Source organism: Podarcis filfolensis, assembly GCF_964270895.1.
Source record: "Podarcis filfolensis genome assembly, chromosome: 6".
Lineage (NCBI taxonomy): Eukaryota > Metazoa > Chordata > Lepidosauria > Squamata > Lacertidae > Podarcis > Podarcis filfolensis.
The window spans coordinates 68,154,376-68,175,533 of record NC_139609.1 but is presented as its reverse complement, the minus strand read 5'-3'; the positions used below and the strand labels follow the sequence as shown (position 1 = coordinate 68,175,533).

The following is a 21,158-nucleotide window of genomic DNA, read 5'->3' as shown; positions in this document are numbered from 1 at the left end:
TTCTGGAGCCATGTACTGTTCTTTTGTGTCCTTTCTCATGATGAGGGGAGTGTGGCTTAATTGAATTATCTGTGTTATGAACTAGATTTCCTGATGGTTGGGAGCAGGGGTGGTAGGCCACTAAACTGCCTGAAGCACCTCTAAGGGTCAACTCTGCCTTTGAAAATATATTTTTTTCCTTTCAGGTGAGAGAGCGCTTACGGGCAGCACTGGAACGAGTAGCTACACTAGAAGAACAGCTTTCTAGTGCTCACCAACAGGTAAATACTGGGTTTTAGATTGTACTGTGGATTTCAGGGAGGTGAAATAAAAGAAACTAAGACTGTTGATTGCAGAAAAAAATGTATCTGCAGCACTATGTGACATGCGATCTTTATATTTTTGTTTCAGTTGTTGGACTTATGACACAAACTCCTGTATATTTCTCTCTTATTTTCTTTAGACAAGAATCCCTTTTTAAATACTCCTCTAAAGCTATTTTATACTGATATAAGGAATTTTGGTAACAACCAAGGTAAACTTGAAGCCATTGTTATGAGAGATAATTAAAATAATTGTGGAAAGCTACCCGAGCTATATGGGGTTTCATAAATGGAAAAAACAAAAAATGTACAGGAAGGGGGAGGAAGGACCAGTTGCTAAGAAGCACACATTGCAGCAGCAAACTTATGTCAAGAGAATATTGCAAAGGGGGGGGGACCCAAAATAATTGCGGTAAGTAATGTGACTAGGTAGCAGAAAGAAAAAAATATGTTACAAGATTAAAGGTGAAAGGAAGATACAGGATACACCCCTGCATGTCACAGACCTGATCAGCTCATACCTCACGGCTTCTACTTGAAAAACAATAATTAGACACATTAAATCTATTCATGCTTTTACAATATTGTGTGGTTGGGCCCTTACTTTCCAGGCTGGTCTTACACAAAAAGAAGTCAAATTACCTGTTACAGTGCCAGTTACCTATGCTCCCACACTAAGTTATTGAATCACTTTGCATAGTAAAAATCCTGGCTTTTACAGAACTCTCCTTCATAAGCGTGTGCAATGACAGCTTCTTAACAGTGACAGCAACAATAGAATGTGTACAAGAAGCTCTGCATGTTCTGCATTCTTATTTTTCACACTTAAGGAAACCTTAAGTACAAGTGTTTATTTAAAATGTATTTTGCAGGTAAGTGCTCTTCAGCAAGGCCCCTCCCAGAGGGAAGCACCTGTAGGAGAAGATGATAAAAGGACTGAGGGAAAAGAATCTGGGCAGAAGCTACTTTGGAAGGTGAGAGTCATCTTTCTTGGAAGTGGAGAGTATCCAATGTAATATTGAAGTACTATGTGTTTACAGCTGTGGGTCATTCAATCAAAGGTACAAAATGGGAACCCTTTGCTTACTGATAAATTTTATCTTCCCTTACTATTTTTAAACTCTGCAATAATAGGCCTGTTGAATAAATGTCTAGTGGCAAGTTAGAGCTACCTCAAAATGCCTCCTTTTCAGAAAAGACCAGTGTTACAGTAGCAATCTAGCATCTCTTGCATACTGTTAGAAAAAAGAAAAACCGATAGTTCATTTGGTGAGCTAATTTATTGAAATGTTGCTCAGTGGCCTTTGTTTGGTACTGTGTTTGACTGGGTAGTGCATATTCCTTGGAAACATAGTTCTTTGTTATATGACTTTCACAGAGACTTCCTAATGGCTCTATACATCCGGATGATGAGGCAAGCCGGACTGTGGAACTGCAGGAACTTCTAGAGAAGCAAAACTTTGAGGTAGCGCAAGCTAAAGAACGAATAGCTGCTTTGGCTGCCAGTGTTGCTGAGCTAGAAGAAGATCTAAGTACGGCCAGGAGGGACCTAATCAAATCAGAAGAAATGAGCGGCAAGTACCAGAGGGACCTAAGAGAGGTGAGAGAGTTCTGTTCCAGCAGCATAAACTATGTTATCGAGAGAATCTCTGAAGCAACTTTAAAAGCCATCTTATTTTTTCCAGGTGTAGCAAAAATAAAATAGTCTGAGCATCTGCTTGCAGAAAGTTATTGCTGTTTCTAGCGGTGAGCTTAGTTATTCAGTGTCAAAGTAAAAAAAATCTATCATAACTAGAGATTTGTGACCCTGCCTTCTCTCAGTTTGCCCAGATAATTAATTGGGCTTTCAGTGTTCTAGTAGAATACTTTGGGGTGGGGGAACCAGTTTTTCAGGTGTTCCCTGTGAGTACAGTGGTACCTCAAGTTACATACGCTTCAGGTTACAGACGCTTCAGGTTACAGACTCCACTAACCAAGAAATAGTACCTCGGGTTAAGAACTTTGCTTCAGGATGAGAACAGAAATCGCGCGGTGGTGGCACGGCGGCATCAGGAGGTTCCCATTAGCTAAAGTGGTGCTTCAGGTTAAGAACAGTTTCAGGTTAAGAACGGACCTCCGGAACGAATTAAGTACGTAACCAGAGGTACCACTGTACTCTAAAAGTACAATTACCATTTTCCTGCCACTTTCCCTTCCTTGCCAGCTCTCTACTTCATCAAGCCAAAAACCCTGGGGAAGAGAAAGATATGACAGATAGTGGGAGGGTTCTCAACAACACAGGAAAGGCCTTGTGGCTGCAAATGGTGCATAGAGCATTATTTCTTGCAATCATGAGGTTTGACTGTGGTGGGAGCCTCCACCACCATTTGCCTTGTCCCTCAAGTTATGGTTGTTTTGAGGGGCAAAGACAGACGAGGCTGTTGGGCAGGGCTGGAGAGTGGTGGAGGCAAGTGTGAGCCCAACTTTCATTTGGAATCAGCTTAAATGGTTCCAATATAACCTTTCAAAATGGGGCCAGCTTATTAATGCGGAGAGGGTTTGCATTTTGAGCTTCAGTGTAGTACCTCAGTAGTCATAACAAGCCCTTCTCATGCTGTGGTTCAGGCAGATTTTTCTATCATCATGAGGGCCATACAACCACAAAGTTCGTGACTTTCTTCATGGCTCATCTTACCAGGCTTTGGCACAGAAAGAAGACATGGAGGAGAGGATCACCACCTTGGAGAAGCGCTATTTGGCAGCCCAAAGAGAAGCCACCTCCATTCATGACCTCAATGATAAACTAGAGAATGAGCTGGCCAATAAAGAGTCTCTCCATCGCCAGGTAACAGGCTTTAATGGCATGCCATCTGAAAAGCCAGCTTCCTTCCTCTGAGTCAAGGGCATGTGTGGCTACAGTCATAGGTACTTCAAGACCCTCCTTTGACACACTCTCTTGAATATATATATATTCTTTAATTTTTAATTTTTAGATGATTTTAACACTAATCAACCGCAAGTAGGTATCAGCATGGTGTGTAGTATAAGGCCAAAAAGGTCATACAACCAAAAGTGCAACCATGAAATGAAAAACAATAAAATACAGTCAAAATACACAAATAAAATGCCTGGGGAAACAGAAACGTTTTCACTTGACACCAATAAGTTTGCACCAGTTGTAGCTCTGTGTTGAGGGTGCCACAGTTGGGGTGCCATGATGGAAAAGGCTTAGCTTGGTTGACACACTTGTGTGTAGAAAGTACTTTAAGAAGTACTTTAAGAAGATCTTAAGATACAGGCAAGCTATATAGGAAGAAATAGTCAAGCTACCCAGGTTCCAATCCTTTTAAAGTTTTAAAGATTAAAACCAACACATTTATTTGAGGCAAGAAGCAAGTAGGCAGCCCAAGTTGTTCTCTTGGAATTGGTGCAATAGCATCCCCTTAGTCAATGCCCATTAACATTCTGGCAGCCACATTTTGCACTAGTTGAAGCTTTGGTCATCTTTAAGGACAGCCCCCATGTTCAACATGTTACAGTAAGTCTGTGAGTAACTTACTAGAGTATGGACTACTGTAACCAGACTATTCCTGTCCAGGAACGGATGCAGGCTGAAGCTGTGTTTGGTCACCTCCTTTTTCATGACTGCCATTCTGCATTGTTCTACAGTGTGAGGAGAAAGCACGGCATCTCCAGGAGCTTCTCGAACTGGCAGAGCAGAAACTTCAGCAGACAATGAGGAAAGCTGAGACACTGCCTGAGGTGGAAGCTGAGCTGGCCCAAAGGATAGCAGCACTCACCAAGGTAAGTACGCAACCAGAAGCTGGCTTCAAAGCCCAGGGTACAGAAAGGGTTTAGTGTTTCTCCAGAACTTAGAACTTTCCTGGGATGGAGGAGAAAGATGGAAGAAAGAGGAGCTTTTTAATTCATGTTACAAGTATTACTTTTTCCTTTCTGCTCTGTATCGTCTCTTCTGCAGTAGCTGGGTATCATGAGCCACCTCTTTGGATGGTGACCTCTCCTAAGGAGGGTTTTGTTTGTTTGTTTTTAAATGATGCTCTAGCAGGTTATACTGGGTTTTTTCATAGGCATGTTTTAGGCACCCAGAATCTGAAGGCAGGGCTTGCTTCTCAAGAATGACCTAAAGTGCATTCTTTTCAACCAAGAAGCCAAGCACAGCACTGGACTAGGCAAACTTGGAACAAGGGTTTGAGGTCCATTTACCATTCCTGAGTCTTTTACCTCAGAGATTGCTACCTTCATACAGGCATTAAAAAAATGGGACAGGAGCATAAATCTCTGTTAAACTAATTGTGCAGCTGTTAAATGAAATAGGCATTGCGAGGTCCATTGATATGGACCAGGAAGTTGCTGTGAAGTTTGTACAGCAAGATTCAGAAGTTCCATATGACACTTCCTCAAGCCTAGCTTCATGCAAGGTTATTTTAGAGTAAGAATCTCCAGTGTATTAATGTGCTAGTGCTTGAGAGAGACCTTTCCCAGCATCCCTCAGCTTATGTTTAACACCCACCCAAATATCTCATAAGAACAAATCCACTATGGTCACATTCCTATATATTTGGGTAGTACTGCACTCTGCCTAATTGCTGTGTCAGTATGTTCTTATGTAAGAACAGGTATCTCTTATCCCTGCTCCCTATCCCAATTCCCAGAGCTTGTAAGAATTGCTCATTCCTTTGGGACTGTCTTGTTCTGTGTAGGCAGAAGAAAGGCATGGCAGTATTGAAGAGCGACTGCGGCAGCTGGAGACTCAGTTGGAGGAGAAGAACCAAGAACTAGCAAGGGTAGGTTGACTTCTGTAGAGTATATAGCACTGCTTTTTATCATTTTTAACACCTTATTTACAGCACCACAGTTTAGGTCAGGATCCTGTTGTGGGAGGGAGAAAGATGATTTGGAGTTAGCTTCTACATTTGCTACTAGGATTTCAGTGTCTTATTCACAAGTGTTGCATCACATGGTTTCTGCAAGTCTTTGACCACGCTGTTATAGCCTGCTTCTTTAAGGCTGAGTTTTGATGGCATGGTTAAAGTTGTGACACCCAGGTACACAGGAAACTCCTTTATAATTCAGCTCTGCGTAGTGGAACTGTTGTATCACAGATGGTGGTCAGCACTTCTGAATTCAATCCAAGTTCTGAAATAAAATGGGACTTCTTATAATTTCACTCCTACCAAAATCTATTCATCTTCCTTCCTGATAGCCCTAAAATGTATACTAACAAAGCATTTATTTTTTGGGGGGGTTGCCATTTCAAAGACTTTTAATACTAATTTCATAAGCAGTTTCACAATAGTTGCAAGGAAAGTTTTTTTGGTCATTATTGTACACAAGAATAAATCTGTACCACTGAATGATATAAAATCACTTCTTAATTTGCAGTGTAAATAATATTCATAGGAATTGGGCTCCCCACTGGTATAAGCTGATGTAGTGGAACCAATAACAGTTTGGAAAGTGAATTCTCAAATCTTCCAATCAATATGGTGGACATAGTATGCTTGTGAAAACTTTACTACATTAGGTTGTTAGAAAGAAGGTTATTTTGGAGGAGATTCTTCAGTGATTAGGGCTAATTTTACAGCAATTTCAAGGCCAATCTTCTTTGAATTACTTGGTTGATCATGATTCCCCCTCAACTCCCAAACAGGCCCGCCAGAGGGAGAAAATGAATGAGGAACACAACAAGCGGTTGTCTGATACTGTGGATAGACTGCTGAGTGAGTCCAATGAGCGGCTTCAGCTTCATTTGAAAGAACGGATGGCAGCCCTTGAAGAGAAGGTATGTATGTATTAGACACCTCATAAAATTAGGTCTATGGGTGTCATACACAACTGGCTTTTTTGCCATGCTATGTTTAAGATCGAAAAGATAATTTTGCTGACAGTCAGGGTTTGACTGGAATGTTGGGGCCATCCTAAAAAGATACTGAGATCATAGCTATTCTTGATCAATTAATTCCAACTATTGAGTCAGGCCCAAGATTCTTTTAAAAATGAATGTTAGCAAAATACTATTGCTATGGAGTAGAGCAGTGGTTCTCAAGTGGTGGTTTCTGATCCCAAGGGGTCCGCATAACCCATCCAGAGAGTCTGTGACACTACTCATGTGTAACAAAAACTACCATAGAGATAACAAAAATTTCAAAAGTAGGGGGTCCATGGTTTGGCTTAGCTAACTGGAAGCCACAAGTAGAGGATCTTAGAGACTGGTTTTGCAGAGAAGGCCTCCTTCTTTGTTGCCTTGGGCTCTGCTGGTCCCTTTGCATCTTCCTTTGGACTTAGTGTATTCTAACTAATCCTAAGGGATAGAGGATTGCACTGATGGCTTCTTGAATGATTTGTTGGTACAATGTAACTGGCTGCTGCAATAAATGTGGAATAAAATATTGGCTTTTAGGATGCTCTTGTGTGAGATCAAGTCTTATCTACCTACATCTTCATGTATTGGCATCTAAGTATTTGTAGTGGTATCAAAAAACCATTGTTCATTGAGGATGGATGGGTAATTGGTTGGATGGGGGGGAGATTTTTAAAATGTTTTTGTTACTTTACTTTGCCAAATTGTTACCTCATGTGCATGGTTTTGAAGGGGCAGTCTAGCCTGTACTTTTGAGATAAATACTGCTGTAATGGCAAAGGGTCTATAAATATTTGTTAGTAATTTGGATGGCACAGATATCAATTCACTTACTACTTCATACCTCAGCTGAACCGTCTTAAGTGTCCCTACCACTTTCTTTTTCTTCTGCTAGTGTGTAGCAATGGTAATATCTATACTGTGTGAAGTTGGATCTTCACTGTGTCAACTTCAATGAGAATAAGCTCCGTAAGAATCAATCACTCCATTCTCTTCTAATTATTATCATGTACAATGTGCAATGATGATCAGCTGCATTGCACATGTCAAAAATGTGATAAAAAGAATGTCATAAAGAAAATAATCTTCGTTTGGTCTAGTTATCTGTTGAGCTCTGATTGTGTTAGGCCAGGGGCTGCAAACCTTTTTGTACCCACAGGCACATTTAGAATTTTGAGAGTGTTCTGGGGGCACCAGTCAAAACTTGCCTTCTCTGTGTGGTGCGGCATAATGCAAAATGGATGCCATGAGGAGGGGCATAACAGAGACAGCCACTCTGGACAACCTTATGCTTATCATAGAAAGTCAGCTCTGTAGTTTTGGTTTTGATTGTGGAGTTCACACAATATTTATTTCATATACGCACACGCTGATGCTGTTGCTGTCTAATAGCAACAAGGAGCAATTCTCAGTACTAGGAAAATACAGAAGATAGCAACACCACTCTCATTTCACAGACTTCACTTCGTAGGTACCTGCACATTTTGCCCCATAACTTTCTGTCCCGGAGGGGTTGATACTTACCTAAAAATAAATAAGTTGTTGCTCAGAATGTGGGACACCTGTCCGGGAGCACCAGCAAAATCGTTTCCAGATGCTACGGTGCCTGCATGTGCTGGGTTGATGACCCCTGTGTTAGTCATTCCATCTCAAAGGGTGGTTTGTTTTTTTTAAATGACTGTTGTGCTGGATATTCAGACATTAGTGACTTTGACAAGCTCTGCTCAAGGTCTATCGAAAGTATTCCTCTCTGCATTTACAATTCATGGACCTGATTAGAACACCTATGCATTTTGAATGCTAACTTCAATTGTCTCAGTTCTCCTGTAACTAGAGTTGTTTAGCTCTTGGGGTGTGACAGGTTCCAAATTGCACAAAAGGGAGCCATAACAGCAGTCAGTGAGGCACAATTGCCTAGCTGAAATCTGCTAGGGAAAGACAGGGACTTCTTCAGTACAGTACATTTTCAGGGGTGGAATGCATTTTTGAAGCCTACCCATTTTCAGCCCTAGCTTTGCTATGTTGCCAGTATGATAGAGACCTGACCAAGGCCGTCTTTAGCAGATGTGGTGCCGGGGTGCAAATATCCGCTCAGCGCCCCCAAATTAACCATGGATAGTGGGGGGGTGGTGCGAAGCTGCGCATTGCCAGCCATGAGAGGGGTGCGCAACTCTCCCCCATGCCGCTGCGGGAGAGCAATCCCCGCAGAGGCTTGGGAGAGAAGCTGCGCAGCCGCCAGCCATATAGTTAGCGGGGCGCAGCTTCCATCCTAAGCCTCTGCAGGGGTTGCTCTCCTCCCGCGGAGGCTTGGGAGGCAAGCTGTACGCCCACCAGCCATATGGTTGACGGGGCGCAGCTGGCGGGCGTGCAGGGAAAGGGGAGGCTGCCGGCAAAGCTGCACAGCTCCCCCACTGACTGGGGTGCCCCTGAGAGGCCGGCGCCCTGGCACAACGCACCACTAAGTCATAAGTCTCTTTCTCCCCCGCTCCCCGCATGGAAAAGGGAACAGAGGAAACTCCCATACAAGGAGTTAGGTGTATGGGCAGGTAACACACAAAGCAACCATTAGGCTGAGCTCATCTGCTCTCTGAATTGCAAAAAGGTCCACCATGTAGGGATCTGCTCTATGGGAGCCAGCTTTCCTTCCTATCAACAAGGATAGCACTCATTGCCATTTATAGCAAATTCTTCCTCTGTAGCTAATGAGCCCAGAATTTAGAGCACCAATGGGTCATTACCTCTTCCATTATCTCGTTTATACTGGTGCTGAAGAATAATAATAGCATTTTGCATGCTCTGCATCCAGGTGTAAGTGATTTTATGTGAGTTTAGGGAGTAATGCTGTGGGCTGAAGTCCTAATTGTTTGACCATCTGGGAACCCCTCCTGTTCTACTGGTCTCAAGTTTAGAAACTTGGCATAAAGAACTTTCATTGGCTCAGATTTGTCACTGTCAAATCTAAGTAGCCTTGTAGGTTCCCCAATACCATTTGCCTTTATGAATGCTAATAAAAATATTAAGTGCTTAATTTGTTTTGTAAATTGGCACACTGCTGCCTTTGGAAGTTAATTTTTGGCATCCTCCCTAGAGGCTCATGTGAACTCTTGTGGAGGGATCACTTCTACAATTATCTTTTGGACAATGCAGATGTCTGTTCTGATATATGGCTTTCAATCTCAGTACTCAGAGTTCTCCAGAAAGCCACTTGAACAGCTTTACTTAGAGACCTATATCTTTGGTCCCTTGCTAAATGAGCATTCAGCCCGATTGGTTTGTGGAGAGATGAGACAACGTTGGTTTCTTAATGAGTGTTCAGTCTGATTTGTTTGTGGGGAGATTAGATGAATTGCATCAAGAAAGTGTTAACCCACACTTTCTAGTGCATTTTTCTGTCATATTCCTTACCGCAAAAAGTTTGATCATTTGGGGAAGTAGATTTGTTTGCCAAGAGCTCCAATTTTAAATCAAATTTGAAGCACCCTTTCTCACTCTTGTAATTACTCACCTTTGCTTTTTAAGAACACATTATTACAAGAACTGGAAAATACCCAAAAACAAATAGAGGAGCAGCAGCATGACAAGGTAAATGCCACTCCGGGGAACTGTGGAAGGAGTGGCAAATATATTTGTTAAGTGCATTTTTGTTGCCTTGAAATTGCATGATCAGAAACTGTCAAATGGTTGTATCATGATCACTATAAATAGTTTTATAGATCACTATAAATAGTTTTTTGCTTCCCTGCTGGGTCCTCTTTTAGAAGAGAAGCTGATCAAACTGTTCATTTCCAGTGAGCAGGATGTCTTCATAGAGGACTGAAGTGGTTCTGTTCTGCCCACAAACACTGCATTTGGGGCAGAATTTTAGTAGGGATAGGATCTTAGCTAAAAGGTAGTAAAGTAAACTGCAAATAACTCCCTTTGGAGTCCTGTCTAGTGTTTTCTCAGCAGTTTAACTGGAGACCTTTCCAACCCCTTTGCCCTCGCCAAAGTTCTTGTGTAGGCTTCTGCTGACAGGGCGCATTAATTGACTCCCACCCTTTGTATGGATGTAGCAGGACTACTTCACTCCCTTACCTTTAATATGTGGACAAAAATTGCACTATATTGCATGATCTTCTTGTTTATGGTATTGAGGCTTGCATTCAATGATTTTTAGGATAAGCCTTGGCTTTTTGGTCACTTCTGTTTACAGCCATAGATTTCTCACTGTTTGCTAGCATGACCAGCTACATTCTCTGAGCAACAACAGGAATACAATTAGTGTCCAAGTAGCATTCACTTGCTGCATGTAACAGCCAACAACCAATAAGTGCCTGCTTTTCCCGCACCCTTTTGCCTGCCTCTTTGTCCCCTTATTCTCCCCTGCTTTCCCTTCAGCATGATAATCTACAATTGCTGCATGACTTTTGATTTCACAGATGGTATGAAATGTGTGTGTTACCATAGTTGTACTGGCTATAGAGAAACTATTTCTTATTTTGTTGTGAACAGAGAAGGCTGTCAGATGAAATTGACAAATTGAGATTAGAAATTGACCAGTTAAAGACAAGAAGTGGATCTTTTCTTGACAGTGTACATACAAGGTGAGAATATTATTTATTTTTCATGACAAATACCTCTGTGACAATTTGTTGTTGTTGTTATCATCATCATCATCATCCTAATCATTTATTAAATTTGTATACCTCCCTTCATCTGAAGATCCCAGGCCAGTTCATAACAGAAAAATACAAAATACAAAATAAAACAAACACAAACCAATGACCCCACATACTGATGGGAGGGGGGTTGTCTCTCTGAACCAATGCCTCAGCTTGTGTTGCTGTATCTGCAGACTTTTCATTGATGTTTCTCACATCCCAGAGTTCTTCACATTGAGGCAGAATGTGCAATCAGGTGGGCTGCATTTATTGAAACTTGTAAAAATGTTCTTGGCAAAATTTTAGTTTTGGCCTCTGTAACTTTGATAGATGCTGCTGAAATTGAAGGGCTACCAGAGCCCAAGTGGCTGTGTCACAAATTGTTTTCATCTTAATGACAACTAAAACATAGGTCTTCTGCATACCTGACAGTTGTATCATAGCCTGATTTCTGGTGGTCCAGCTGGGTTTTAGCTGCACAGTTCATAGAATAGAATTGTAGAATTGGATGGGACCCTGAGGGTATCTAGTACAACTGCCTGCAATGCAGGAATCTTTTGCCTGACATCTGGCTCGAACCTACAACCTGAGATTAAAAGTCTGATGCTGTTGGGCATCCTGCACATCTGAACAGGAACACTGCAGACTGCTATGTTTTGTTGCAAGTCCTTCTTGCAAATAACGCAAAAGAAGCTTTCCCATTCTCTCCTGCTTCTTCAAATGCTAAACTGGCCTAATAAAATTTATCTGAAAGCAAAATCTGACTCTTTGCTATCACTGTGTGATCCAGTAGAGGGTGCAATTACACAACAGGCCAGTAAAATAGATAAGACAGCAAGCACCTGCAGTGCTCTAGCTACCAGTGTTTTGCTTTTGTTTTGGAGCCTCACTGGTAAATAGGAAGAATGACCTCTCCAATGGGCATCTGTTCTCTTCGCACATTACATGTTTCATATATTGATAGTACTTCATAAAACAGGGTGAAATTCAAACCTGTATTTTTAACAGGGAACTTTGGTGTGTTTCATTTTGTACCTGATTATCTTGCTAAAGTTTATTTAGTCAGTACACTGTGGTCTTAAATGTTACCTGTCTTAAACCTCTGTAATTTAATCTAAAATAAATATTGATCCTCAGGTATTGTCTTTTGATTGCAACCTTTAATAGGTTTAGTGGACACAGTAACCTTTAGTAGGTTGTCTATGCCATTGTGCTAATCCTGCTCTTAGTGGACACTCTGCACCTTTTGTGGTGGCCCATGGCTCCTTCAATCCTTGGCATGTCCAATTAAAGATTCTCCAATAAGCAAGCTGTTGAGAGAACTCTTCCTGAGATGCTGAAGATAAAGTAGTATTGGGCTAGATGGACTATTGGTATGATTTGGAATAATGCAGCTCTGAATGGCATTTGTGCTGTCTTTGACAGTCATGTGATTGCTACAGTGAACACATTGTTGCAGTTCAGCCCGCATTTACCCTGTATGTATGTAACCCATTTTTAAAGTAACTTCACTGTGGAATTATCAAATCAGCATTACTGCTGCGAGTGCTGTGTTTAACCATGACTATTCATGCAAATTGATTTACAAGCCAGGAAAAAAGGGATGATGGTGAGAAAAGAAAGTTGAAGCTGTATTGTAAAGGAAAGCCATTGGAACTGTCGTGCCGAGTCTTGCTAACCCTTGTAATCCGTAATCTGTGAAACTGTAATCTTCAGAGAAAAACCACAAGCCCTGTAATGTGCTGTGTTGTCTGATCACAGTTTCTGGTAATAAGAGGCATACAGACATAGTTGAATATGTGGCTGTTATGTTCATATATAATGACATGTTCTGCTTTTTTATGAGATAAGGAAGAAAAGTAAGATGAAATATGAAATATGAAATCATGTCACTTCACTCCTAATCCATCACTGGTGGCAGTCTCTTCATTGGAAGAAAAGAGATGATATCCCTTCCATGTACATTTATTATTGCTTGTTCAAACAGCCTACTGACAGATCCCTGACAGCCTAATCCTTTGCATATCTATTCAGAAGTAAGCCCCACTGAGGTAATTGGGGCTTGCTTCCAGGTAAATATTGTGTAGGATTGCAGCCTGAACTCTCTACACTGTTCAGCCATTATGGATTGAATTCAGCCTCTTTTGTCTGAATCATGCCTAGTTTAAGGAACACCTGGCAGGTTTTTCTTTCCCCTGCTTTGCAGAGGTGGATACTATGTCCCCTTACTGCTTTCTCCAAGCAGAACAAAATACTGGAGTTTGAAGGAGGAAAGTGAAACACTATTATCTTTCACCTTCTCACATCAATTACTCTTGAATATGTTCCTACTAATGGTCCGTTTTTGTGTCCAGGTTCCATACACTCTGTAAATTATTCATTTAGCCACAGGGGTCTGCAGTCTTACATTACATGTATTGTACTATGAGGGGATTTTACAATGATTTCTCCCCCCCCCCATGGTTTCTCACAGGCCCCTAACTTCTTCAAACACCATTGTTTGAATACCTGGGGTTTCAATGATGATTTTCATATTCTGCTATTAACCTTAGCAATCTAGAATAACTTCTTGTTTAGGGATATGCTGCAAAATAAACCATAGCAGTCTTTTTGAGCCAAAGGCTGAATGGAAGGGTAGATGGGACTGAAACTGGCTCTGTAGCTTTTGCTACAGGATGTGTCCTTGTATTTCAGAGGCAGATAATTGTGTTGGATTCTCCCTCACCCCCCAATATCCTGGAACACTGGAGTGCTCAAATGATAGGGCTGGAAAGTACTGCACCCACTGGGGATCTCAGCTGTCACTTTCACTTTGATCTCCTTCTCTCCAGACTGAAATGAGGCTCTTAGGCTCAGCCAGTGTGATGAGAGATGGCTTGGTAGCCTGTATGTGAGCCTGGTGTGGCATGTGATAAGCTTGGCATATAAACATTTAAAATATTACTTGAGTATGATTTTAAATTTCAAAAGTGTGTGTGTGTGCACTGTCACACACATGTACTTTAATAAGAGACCCTGCATTTCAAGCTTGCTTCTAAAGAACTGAAACTTAATACCCTTTCAATTGACCTGGTGGGCTTGCATTAAACTTTAAGTAGAAAATTATGAGCTGCTTATTACTTGCTAAACAACGGAATGCTTCTTTAATATTCAGGGTCAAGTTCTTCAAAGTTTGGATTGTCACATCCTGCACTCTCTTAAGTGCTTGTTTAGCTATATATATTGGCCTCTGTGCAACAAGAAGGGACATGGAAATGGGTGTTGCACATGTGTTTCCCAGCAATGAAGAGATTCTGGAGCAAGATCTTGAATACCACTCATCTATTTGGAGGAAATGGAGGTTTCCTTCCTTGACTGATGATTGGCAGCACTCTAACTCCAACTTAGTGATTGCTATTTAAAGTCTGTTGTGGCATTTGTTTTAAGCTCCTTGTGACTACTTTAAATTATTTTGTTATAGAGTAAAAAGCATTGTAAAAAAATGAACTCCTGGAATGTTCTTTTCACCCTTGGGAATCAGGGCACTACTGAATAGCTTGCTTTCCTGATATTACTGAGGGAAGGTCACTGGTTTTCTTTAAAAGTAGAACTAAATTCAAGGTGTTTTATTTACCAAGGGATGGACGTGTGTTGACCAAAATTGTACCCTGTTCCCCACCCAGTTTGGATTTCCCTGGTACTGGCTATGGACCCACATTATCAATTTGTCCCTTGACACGGGGACATTCCCAGGGGAACTGAAGGAAGCAGTGGTGTGTCCACTCTTAAAGAAAACTTCATCAGATCCCTTAGACCTATCCAATTACCGCCCAGTTTCAAATCTTCCATACCTGGGTAAGGTAATTGAGAGAGCGGTTGCTGAACAGCTTGGTAGGTTTCTGGAGGAAACATCGGCATTAGATCCATTTCAGTCTGGTTTCCGTCCTGGTTTTGGGACGGAGACGGCTCTGGTTGCCCTAACAGATGATCTCCGTAGACAACTGGATCGAGGCGGGTCAGGACTGCTGATCCTTTTAGATTTGTCAGCAGCCTTTGACATGGTCGATCATGATCTTCTGGACCACCACCTCGCAGACGTGGGGATACAGGGCATAGCCCGTAACTGGTTGTGCTCTTTTATCTCTGGTCGGGGACAGAGGGTGGCACTAGGGAGGGAAATGTCGTCGCGCCACTCCTAGGTGTGTGGAGTGCCGCAGGGCGCAATTCTCTCCCCAATGCTTTTTAACATCTTTATGCACCCCCTTGCCCAGATTATCCGGAGCTTTGGGCTGGGCTGTCACCAATATGCTGATGACACTCAGCTCTATCTGCTGATGGATGGCCACACTGACTCGGCCCCGGACACACTGACCAGATGCTTGGAAGCTGTGGCTGGATGGTTTCGTGGGAGCCGATTGAAACTAAATCCTTCGAAGACAGAGGTCCTATGGCTAGGTCGGGATGGCATGGGGATGAGAGACCAACTCCCTTCTCTTGCGGGGGCCCAATTAGTGCCATTGCCTTCCGTTAAGAGTTTGGGTGTAATCCTTGACGCCTCCCTTTCCATGGAGGCGCAAGTTACAGCAACAGCCAAGGCGACATTTTTCCACCTTCGCCGCATCAAGCAGTTGGTCCCTTACCTTTCCCGCCCAGACCTGGCGACAGTGATCCATGCAACGGTCATCTCCAGGCTTGACTACTGTAATTCGCTCTACGCGGGGCTGCCCTTGAAGCTGTCCCAGAAACTCCAGCGGGTACAGAATGCTGCAGCGAGGCTCCTCACGGGGTCTCTGCCATGGGAGCATATTCACCCAGTGCTTTTCAAGCTGCACTGGCTCCCGGTGGAGTACAGGGTCAGATTTAAGGTACTGCTTTTGACCTTTAAAGCCCTTCACGGCCTAGGACCCTCGTACCTACGGGACCGCCTCTCCTGGTATGCCCCACGGAGAGCCTCAAGGTCCATAAATAACAACACCCTTGTGGTCCCAGGCCCTAAGGAAGTTAGATTGGCTTCAACCAGAGCCAGGGCCTTTTCAACTCTGGCTCCGGCCTGGTGGAACGCTCTGCCTCATGAGACCAGGGCCCTGCAGGATCTGATTTCTTCCGCAGGGCCTGTAAGACAGAGTTGTTCCGCCTGGCTTTTGGCTTGGAGCCAATTTGATTCCCTCCCTCCCTCTCTTTCTTTTTTCTTTTCCTTCTCCTCCTGCGATGAGGCTACATTTTAATATTTTAATGTTCCATTATTTTAATGTTGTTTTTTATTTTTGTTTTTAAGTTGTAATCATTCATCTTGTTTTTATTATTGCTTGTAAGCCGCTCTGAGCCCGGCCTTGGCTGGGGAGGGCGGGGTATAAATAAAAAATTATTATTATTATTATTATTATTGCTGTCTGAATCTCAGTTATCCAAAACTACATTCACTGTTCACCCTTGTATGGACTTCCTGTTTTTCCAGACTTACAATTAGTTGAATATTTTGGCTGTGAGACAATGATAGCATACTGTGTTTCTCATTGTGTGTTGTGTTATACTGTCAGTATCTGAAATTACTATCTATTTTTAGACTGGTGGTTAAAAAGATAAGTAAAAAATATTAAAACTATTTATCATGGATTAAACAAAACTAAATTGTGCTATTTTTATTTACTTAGGACTTTTCTTCTTTTTTTTGTAGGTCGCTTGTTGGAAGCACTCCAGACCTCAGGTATCCCCTGAGTACTATTGTCCATGCACCAGCCGAGCCCTTTGGAACACCCTCCAGTCTTCACCGGGCACCAAAGAGCCGATTTACAACTCTGCGGGAAGACCCCTCCAAGGTAAAGCTCCTGATGTTTGCCTTGCTCCAGCTAATCTTTAGCGGGCAGCTCCAGTTACGCCTGTATCTTGGAGCATATCACAAAATCTTTGTGATGGCAGCAGCTGCAGCAGCTGTCCTGCGCCTTTAAACGAGGGGCTTTGGCCTTTCACTCGGCAGTAACAGCTGCAGACCTAAACCCCTTCTGAAGGAAAGAGACTCCCTGTTGTGCAGAAAGGCCACTGGATGGTGGCCAGGATAGTACTTATTTGATGGGCTTCTGCAGAGGATGGTGAGATGAAGTTTCAAAGGTCTTTGCTATGCTGTGAAATCTGGGCAAGAAAGAAGCCTTATGCCTTACTGCTTAGTTTGAGCGTATACTTGTATTGTTATACAGTAATTACTCTTAGAAGCCACAGGACTTGCTTGAATACTATAGATGTAGCTACATGTTGAGAAGAATGAGAATGTGTTGCATATCATCCCTTTAAGGCCCACTTTCAAGCCTAAATGTAACTTGAATTCACTTAAGTTTTGCTTTAGTGGACGTGGCTCAATTCAGTCCATTTAAAACAGGCAAAAGTCAAAGTGTGAACACCTTGGTGAATTTTGTTTGTTTGTTTCAAGGGTGGATAGATGTAGTATCTGCCTTTTTTCCATCAGGAAACTCAAGGTAGTGAGTGTATTATTGGAAGAGTTCAAAGGACCAATTACCGTAGTTGCAGAGTATAGGGAACAAGGATTTTCTTGTTAAGCTCTAGTGCATCTTTCCTCAAATTTGGATCTCTAGATGTTCAATTTCAACTCCAGCCCAGTATGTCCAATGGTCAGAGATGATGTAGTCCTACATCATATAGTAAACCAAATATGGGAAGACTACTCTAGTGTAATGAATTTACATCTCTGTATGGAGCTCAGAAATACAGTTAGACAATGGGCAACTATGAAATTAATAGCAGAGACATGGATACTGCAGAAAAATTAGTTGCTTATTCTTTTGGGAGCAAACTGTCATATTTATGCTGAGATATAAATAGTAGACTGTTATGTGTACTGTATATCAAAATGTGTTATTGACACTTAAAACCATGTTTTGCTTGATGTTCTGGCAGACTATAAATTGTGTTTTTGTGCTTTAACAATATGTGGTCCAGACAAAGCAACATACCGGTACTGCTTGCTTACTTTGAGATGGTTTAGTAAGCCTACTGAACGTCTTTCTACACAGTTATTTAAAGCAGTGGCGTAGCGTGGGGGGGTGCAGGGGGGGCCGGCCGCACCGGGCGCAACATCTGGGGTTAGGGCAAATCCATGGGTTAGGGGGCGCAAATCCACGGGTTAGGGGGCGAAAATTACTTGCCTTGCCCCGGGTGCTGACAACCCACGCTACGCCACTGATTTAAAGGCATGCTGCTGACCTGTATCAAATATGGCAACTCCAATGCTATAGCAAGCCATTCCCAGACTGCATTAAACAAAATAAACTATGTTTCTCTTAGCCATTTCTCTGGCCTTCCATTTACACTTTGCTCTATTGTAGCCAAATGAATGCCAATGAAGGCTGCTTATTCCACAAAATAATTTCCTTAAGTCCTCCTGATGCTGCTATACCTTTCAAAAGTTGGAGCTTTTCAGAGGAACAAATCCAAACTCCCATAAGTTCTAGTCTCAGCATAGTTCTGTCAAGGTTGGCTAGGTGAAATCACCCATAGCCCAGGATAAATGAAGGTACTTCATTTCAGAGTACAGCTATGGGAAATGGCATTCTTCCCTTTGGCTCCTTCTTATTGGAGTTTTAACATGATGGTGGTTGCATGAGTTATTGTGTGGTTTTATGTATTCAGGACTGGGACCTTGCTCAGCCAGGTGGGGTCCTTGCCGCTACATCTCACACCTTTGACAGTGACCCAGAGATCTCTGATGTTGATGAGGATGATCGGGAGACTGTGTTTAGTTCCATGGACATGCTGTCTCCAAGCGGTCACTCTGATGCCCAGACCCTTGCTATGATGCTGCAGGAACAGCTTGATGCCATCAATGAGGAGATCAGGTATGGAATGGAGCAATCTATCTCATAATATTGACTTGAATCTATATTTTCACAGTGACGCTGAAAAAAAATCTAAATAATTTTGTTTGGACTACCTCTCAGAAAAAGTGAACTGCTTTCAGTCATCTCTAATCTCAACCTTCTGAAGATCTCAAAGCATAGTATAGATGAAATTAAAAAAAATACAGTAGTCTGCATAATCCATAAAGCCTGAAGATATACCTTGTAGCATTCTCTCTGGAAACCTTAGCAAAATAAGATGGGAGGGAAGAGCTGAACCTGGGAGAAAGATGAAGACTTGAAACAATCAATTTTGGTTGTTGCAGAGTAACCTAGCCACATGGAGGCACATGATTAGTTGCTAATGTTGTCTCAGCACTGGTTTGAATGTAGTACTAAATAGAAGCATATTCTCATCCAGTTCTCCCATGCTCTAAGAAAACTCAACATTGCTATATTAATTAAAGAAAAATGAGTAATCTTCCATCTGTCCCTAACTCAACATCTTAGTTGCAAGTCCACAGAAAACATTTTGTTGTGATTCTAATGCCTTCAAGTGAAACTGTGAAGTTTTTTATTTTTTAAGGTTGAGGAAACTAATGTGCAGGAAGCTTGGTGATTTCCATCAAATCTTTTCCTAGATTCTGCAAAGTGATAAAATAGGAATAGGGTGGCTTCTAGTCCCTGCTTTAATTTTCTAATTTAAGGGAAGAATTCAACTTTGAGCTATGTTTGGCAGACAGAACATGCCCTCCCTCCACTCTTCCCACATGCACTGTTCTGGGGGTTCTCACAACTCCACTCCAAAAGCCAGGGTGTGTGCTAAGGGAGAAGAGGAGGGGACAGCTCTCTTGCACAAACAGAAGTCTTCATGCAGGACTTCTACTGATGGAACTTGTTAGGTGAATCCTACCCCAAGTTACCTTGCATTTATCATTTGTCAATAAATATGCCAAAGGAGCTTATGGAGCATAGGGAGGCCAAGCTTAAATTTTAATAAAAATATTAGTTTGTTAGCCCTATGGATTTTGAAAGTATTACAAATGTGATCCATGTGTAAGTTTACAGAGTATGAGCTTGAGAACCTGGCAAAACAGTTCTTAGGAAATAGAGTCTTTCAGTGAAATATCAGAAGCTGAGCTCAGAGTTCTTCAGCCTTGGGTGCTGTCAGGGAACTGCCATCGGAGCTAGAGGCGGAGGGAAGGCTCCAGAGGGATGCCGGAGAGGGTCCCAGTAGGGAGAGAGGCAGCCCATCTGCTGGGGAAGGAAATCAGCGTAACACCAGTGGAGAAGGGGGGCAGATGGGGGAATCGGCGAGGGGGCTCCAAGACTCCTCGCCGGAGACCAGCGGAGAGAGTACGGGTACTCCGCTGCCCACACCCTCCCTGCGCAGAAGACTTCCGCGCAGGGAGAGTAGGAGGAGACTTGGCGTCAAAGAACTTCTTTGCTGGAAGAAGTTCAAGAAACGCCCACTGACGGATTCTGCCAGCGACTGAGACAGCCACGAAGCTAGAGGCTGTCCAGACAGAAAGGGTTCAACCAGGTAACCTAGCCAAGAGTGGCGGCAACTTACGCACGAGCAACCCCTAGAACCATTACAGGTGCCCAAGGTTATACTGCAGCTCAGTACTTTAATACTAGATAAAAGGTGACAGTACTCAGCATGAAGTTGTTACAGTAAGTGCCACACCTTTAATCAGTGTTTTTCTTACAGAAAAAAGGTGTAGGTACTGCGTATCTTTGAGTACCCTCAGAAAAAAAGCACTGCTGCAACTCCCATAATTCCTATCCATTGGCTAAGATGGTGGGAGATGACTGGAGTTGTAGTTCAGCAACATCTGGGGATCCCAGGTTGAATAACTGCTATAGCTTGTTGAGTCATGTAGATGCATAAACCATGGAGCAAGTCTTGAGGAGGCCCTTGGGGAGATGGAGGTAACTAACAGATTATGGAGAAGTGGCGTAGATTGCTGCCCTCTGGGTGACATGGTTCTGAGTTGGAGCCATTGAATACCTTTATATTTTTCTGCATAATACGAGTAAGCGGATAAGAATTCCAAGTGGTGTTTGTCTAAATAAATGTTTTAAAATGCATTGCAAGCGGAGCTGAAATGCCTGTTTCCCTTTAGAATGATCCAGGAGGAGAAAGAATCAACTGAGCTGCGGGCTGAGCAGTTGGAGAGCCGTGTCACCAGTGGTAGCATGGAGGCCCTGAATCTAACACAGCTACGCAAAAGAGCATCTATCCCCACCTCCCTTACTGCCTTATCCTTGGCCAGCTCATCTCCTCCTGTCAGTGGGCGCTCTACTCCCAAGCTCACCTCTCGCAGCGCAGCTCAGGATCTTGATCGGATATGCAGCATGACCCTGGTAAGCAGGGCAAGAGGAGGGGTGATAATGCAGATAGACAGGTCGGCTGTTTGATTATATATGCTCTCCTTAGAATTGTCTTGTTGCTTTCTTGTTGCTTCCGAATATCATTTGTGCAGACTGCAGGACTTCTGGTCTTTAGCATTTTCACTTGGGTTCTATT

General features: G+C 42.6%; 1 protein-coding gene across 13 annotated transcripts in view; it reads left to right on the top strand.

The window, feature by feature from the left end:
* The window catches only part of PPFIA4 (PTPRF interacting protein alpha 4), a 108,674-nt gene that overhangs the window by 57,195 nt on the left and 30,321 nt on the right, over positions 1–21,158 (top strand). For 8 of the 13 annotated variants that reach the window (XM_083617319.1, XM_083617318.1, XM_083617317.1 and 5 more), the window contains 12 exons: positions 186–260; positions 1,175–1,276; positions 1,681–1,902; positions 2,980–3,126; positions 3,951–4,085; positions 5,003–5,086; positions 5,953–6,084; positions 9,682–9,744; positions 10,654–10,745; positions 16,456–16,597; positions 18,420–18,625; positions 20,755–20,995. In XM_083617319.1, the coding sequence (XP_083473445.1) occupies positions 186–260; positions 1,175–1,276; positions 1,681–1,902; positions 2,980–3,126; positions 3,951–4,085; positions 5,003–5,086; positions 5,953–6,084; positions 9,682–9,744; positions 10,654–10,745; positions 16,456–16,597; positions 18,420–18,625; positions 20,755–20,995 (1,641 nt within the window). The remainder of the gene's footprint in view (positions 1–185; positions 261–1,174; positions 1,277–1,680; positions 1,903–2,979; positions 3,127–3,950; positions 4,086–5,002; positions 5,087–5,952; positions 6,085–9,681; positions 9,745–10,653; positions 10,746–16,455; positions 16,598–18,419; positions 18,626–20,754; positions 20,996–21,158) is intronic. The other 5 variants (XM_083617312.1, XM_083617323.1, XM_083617321.1 and 2 more) reach the window with 1 other exon arrangement.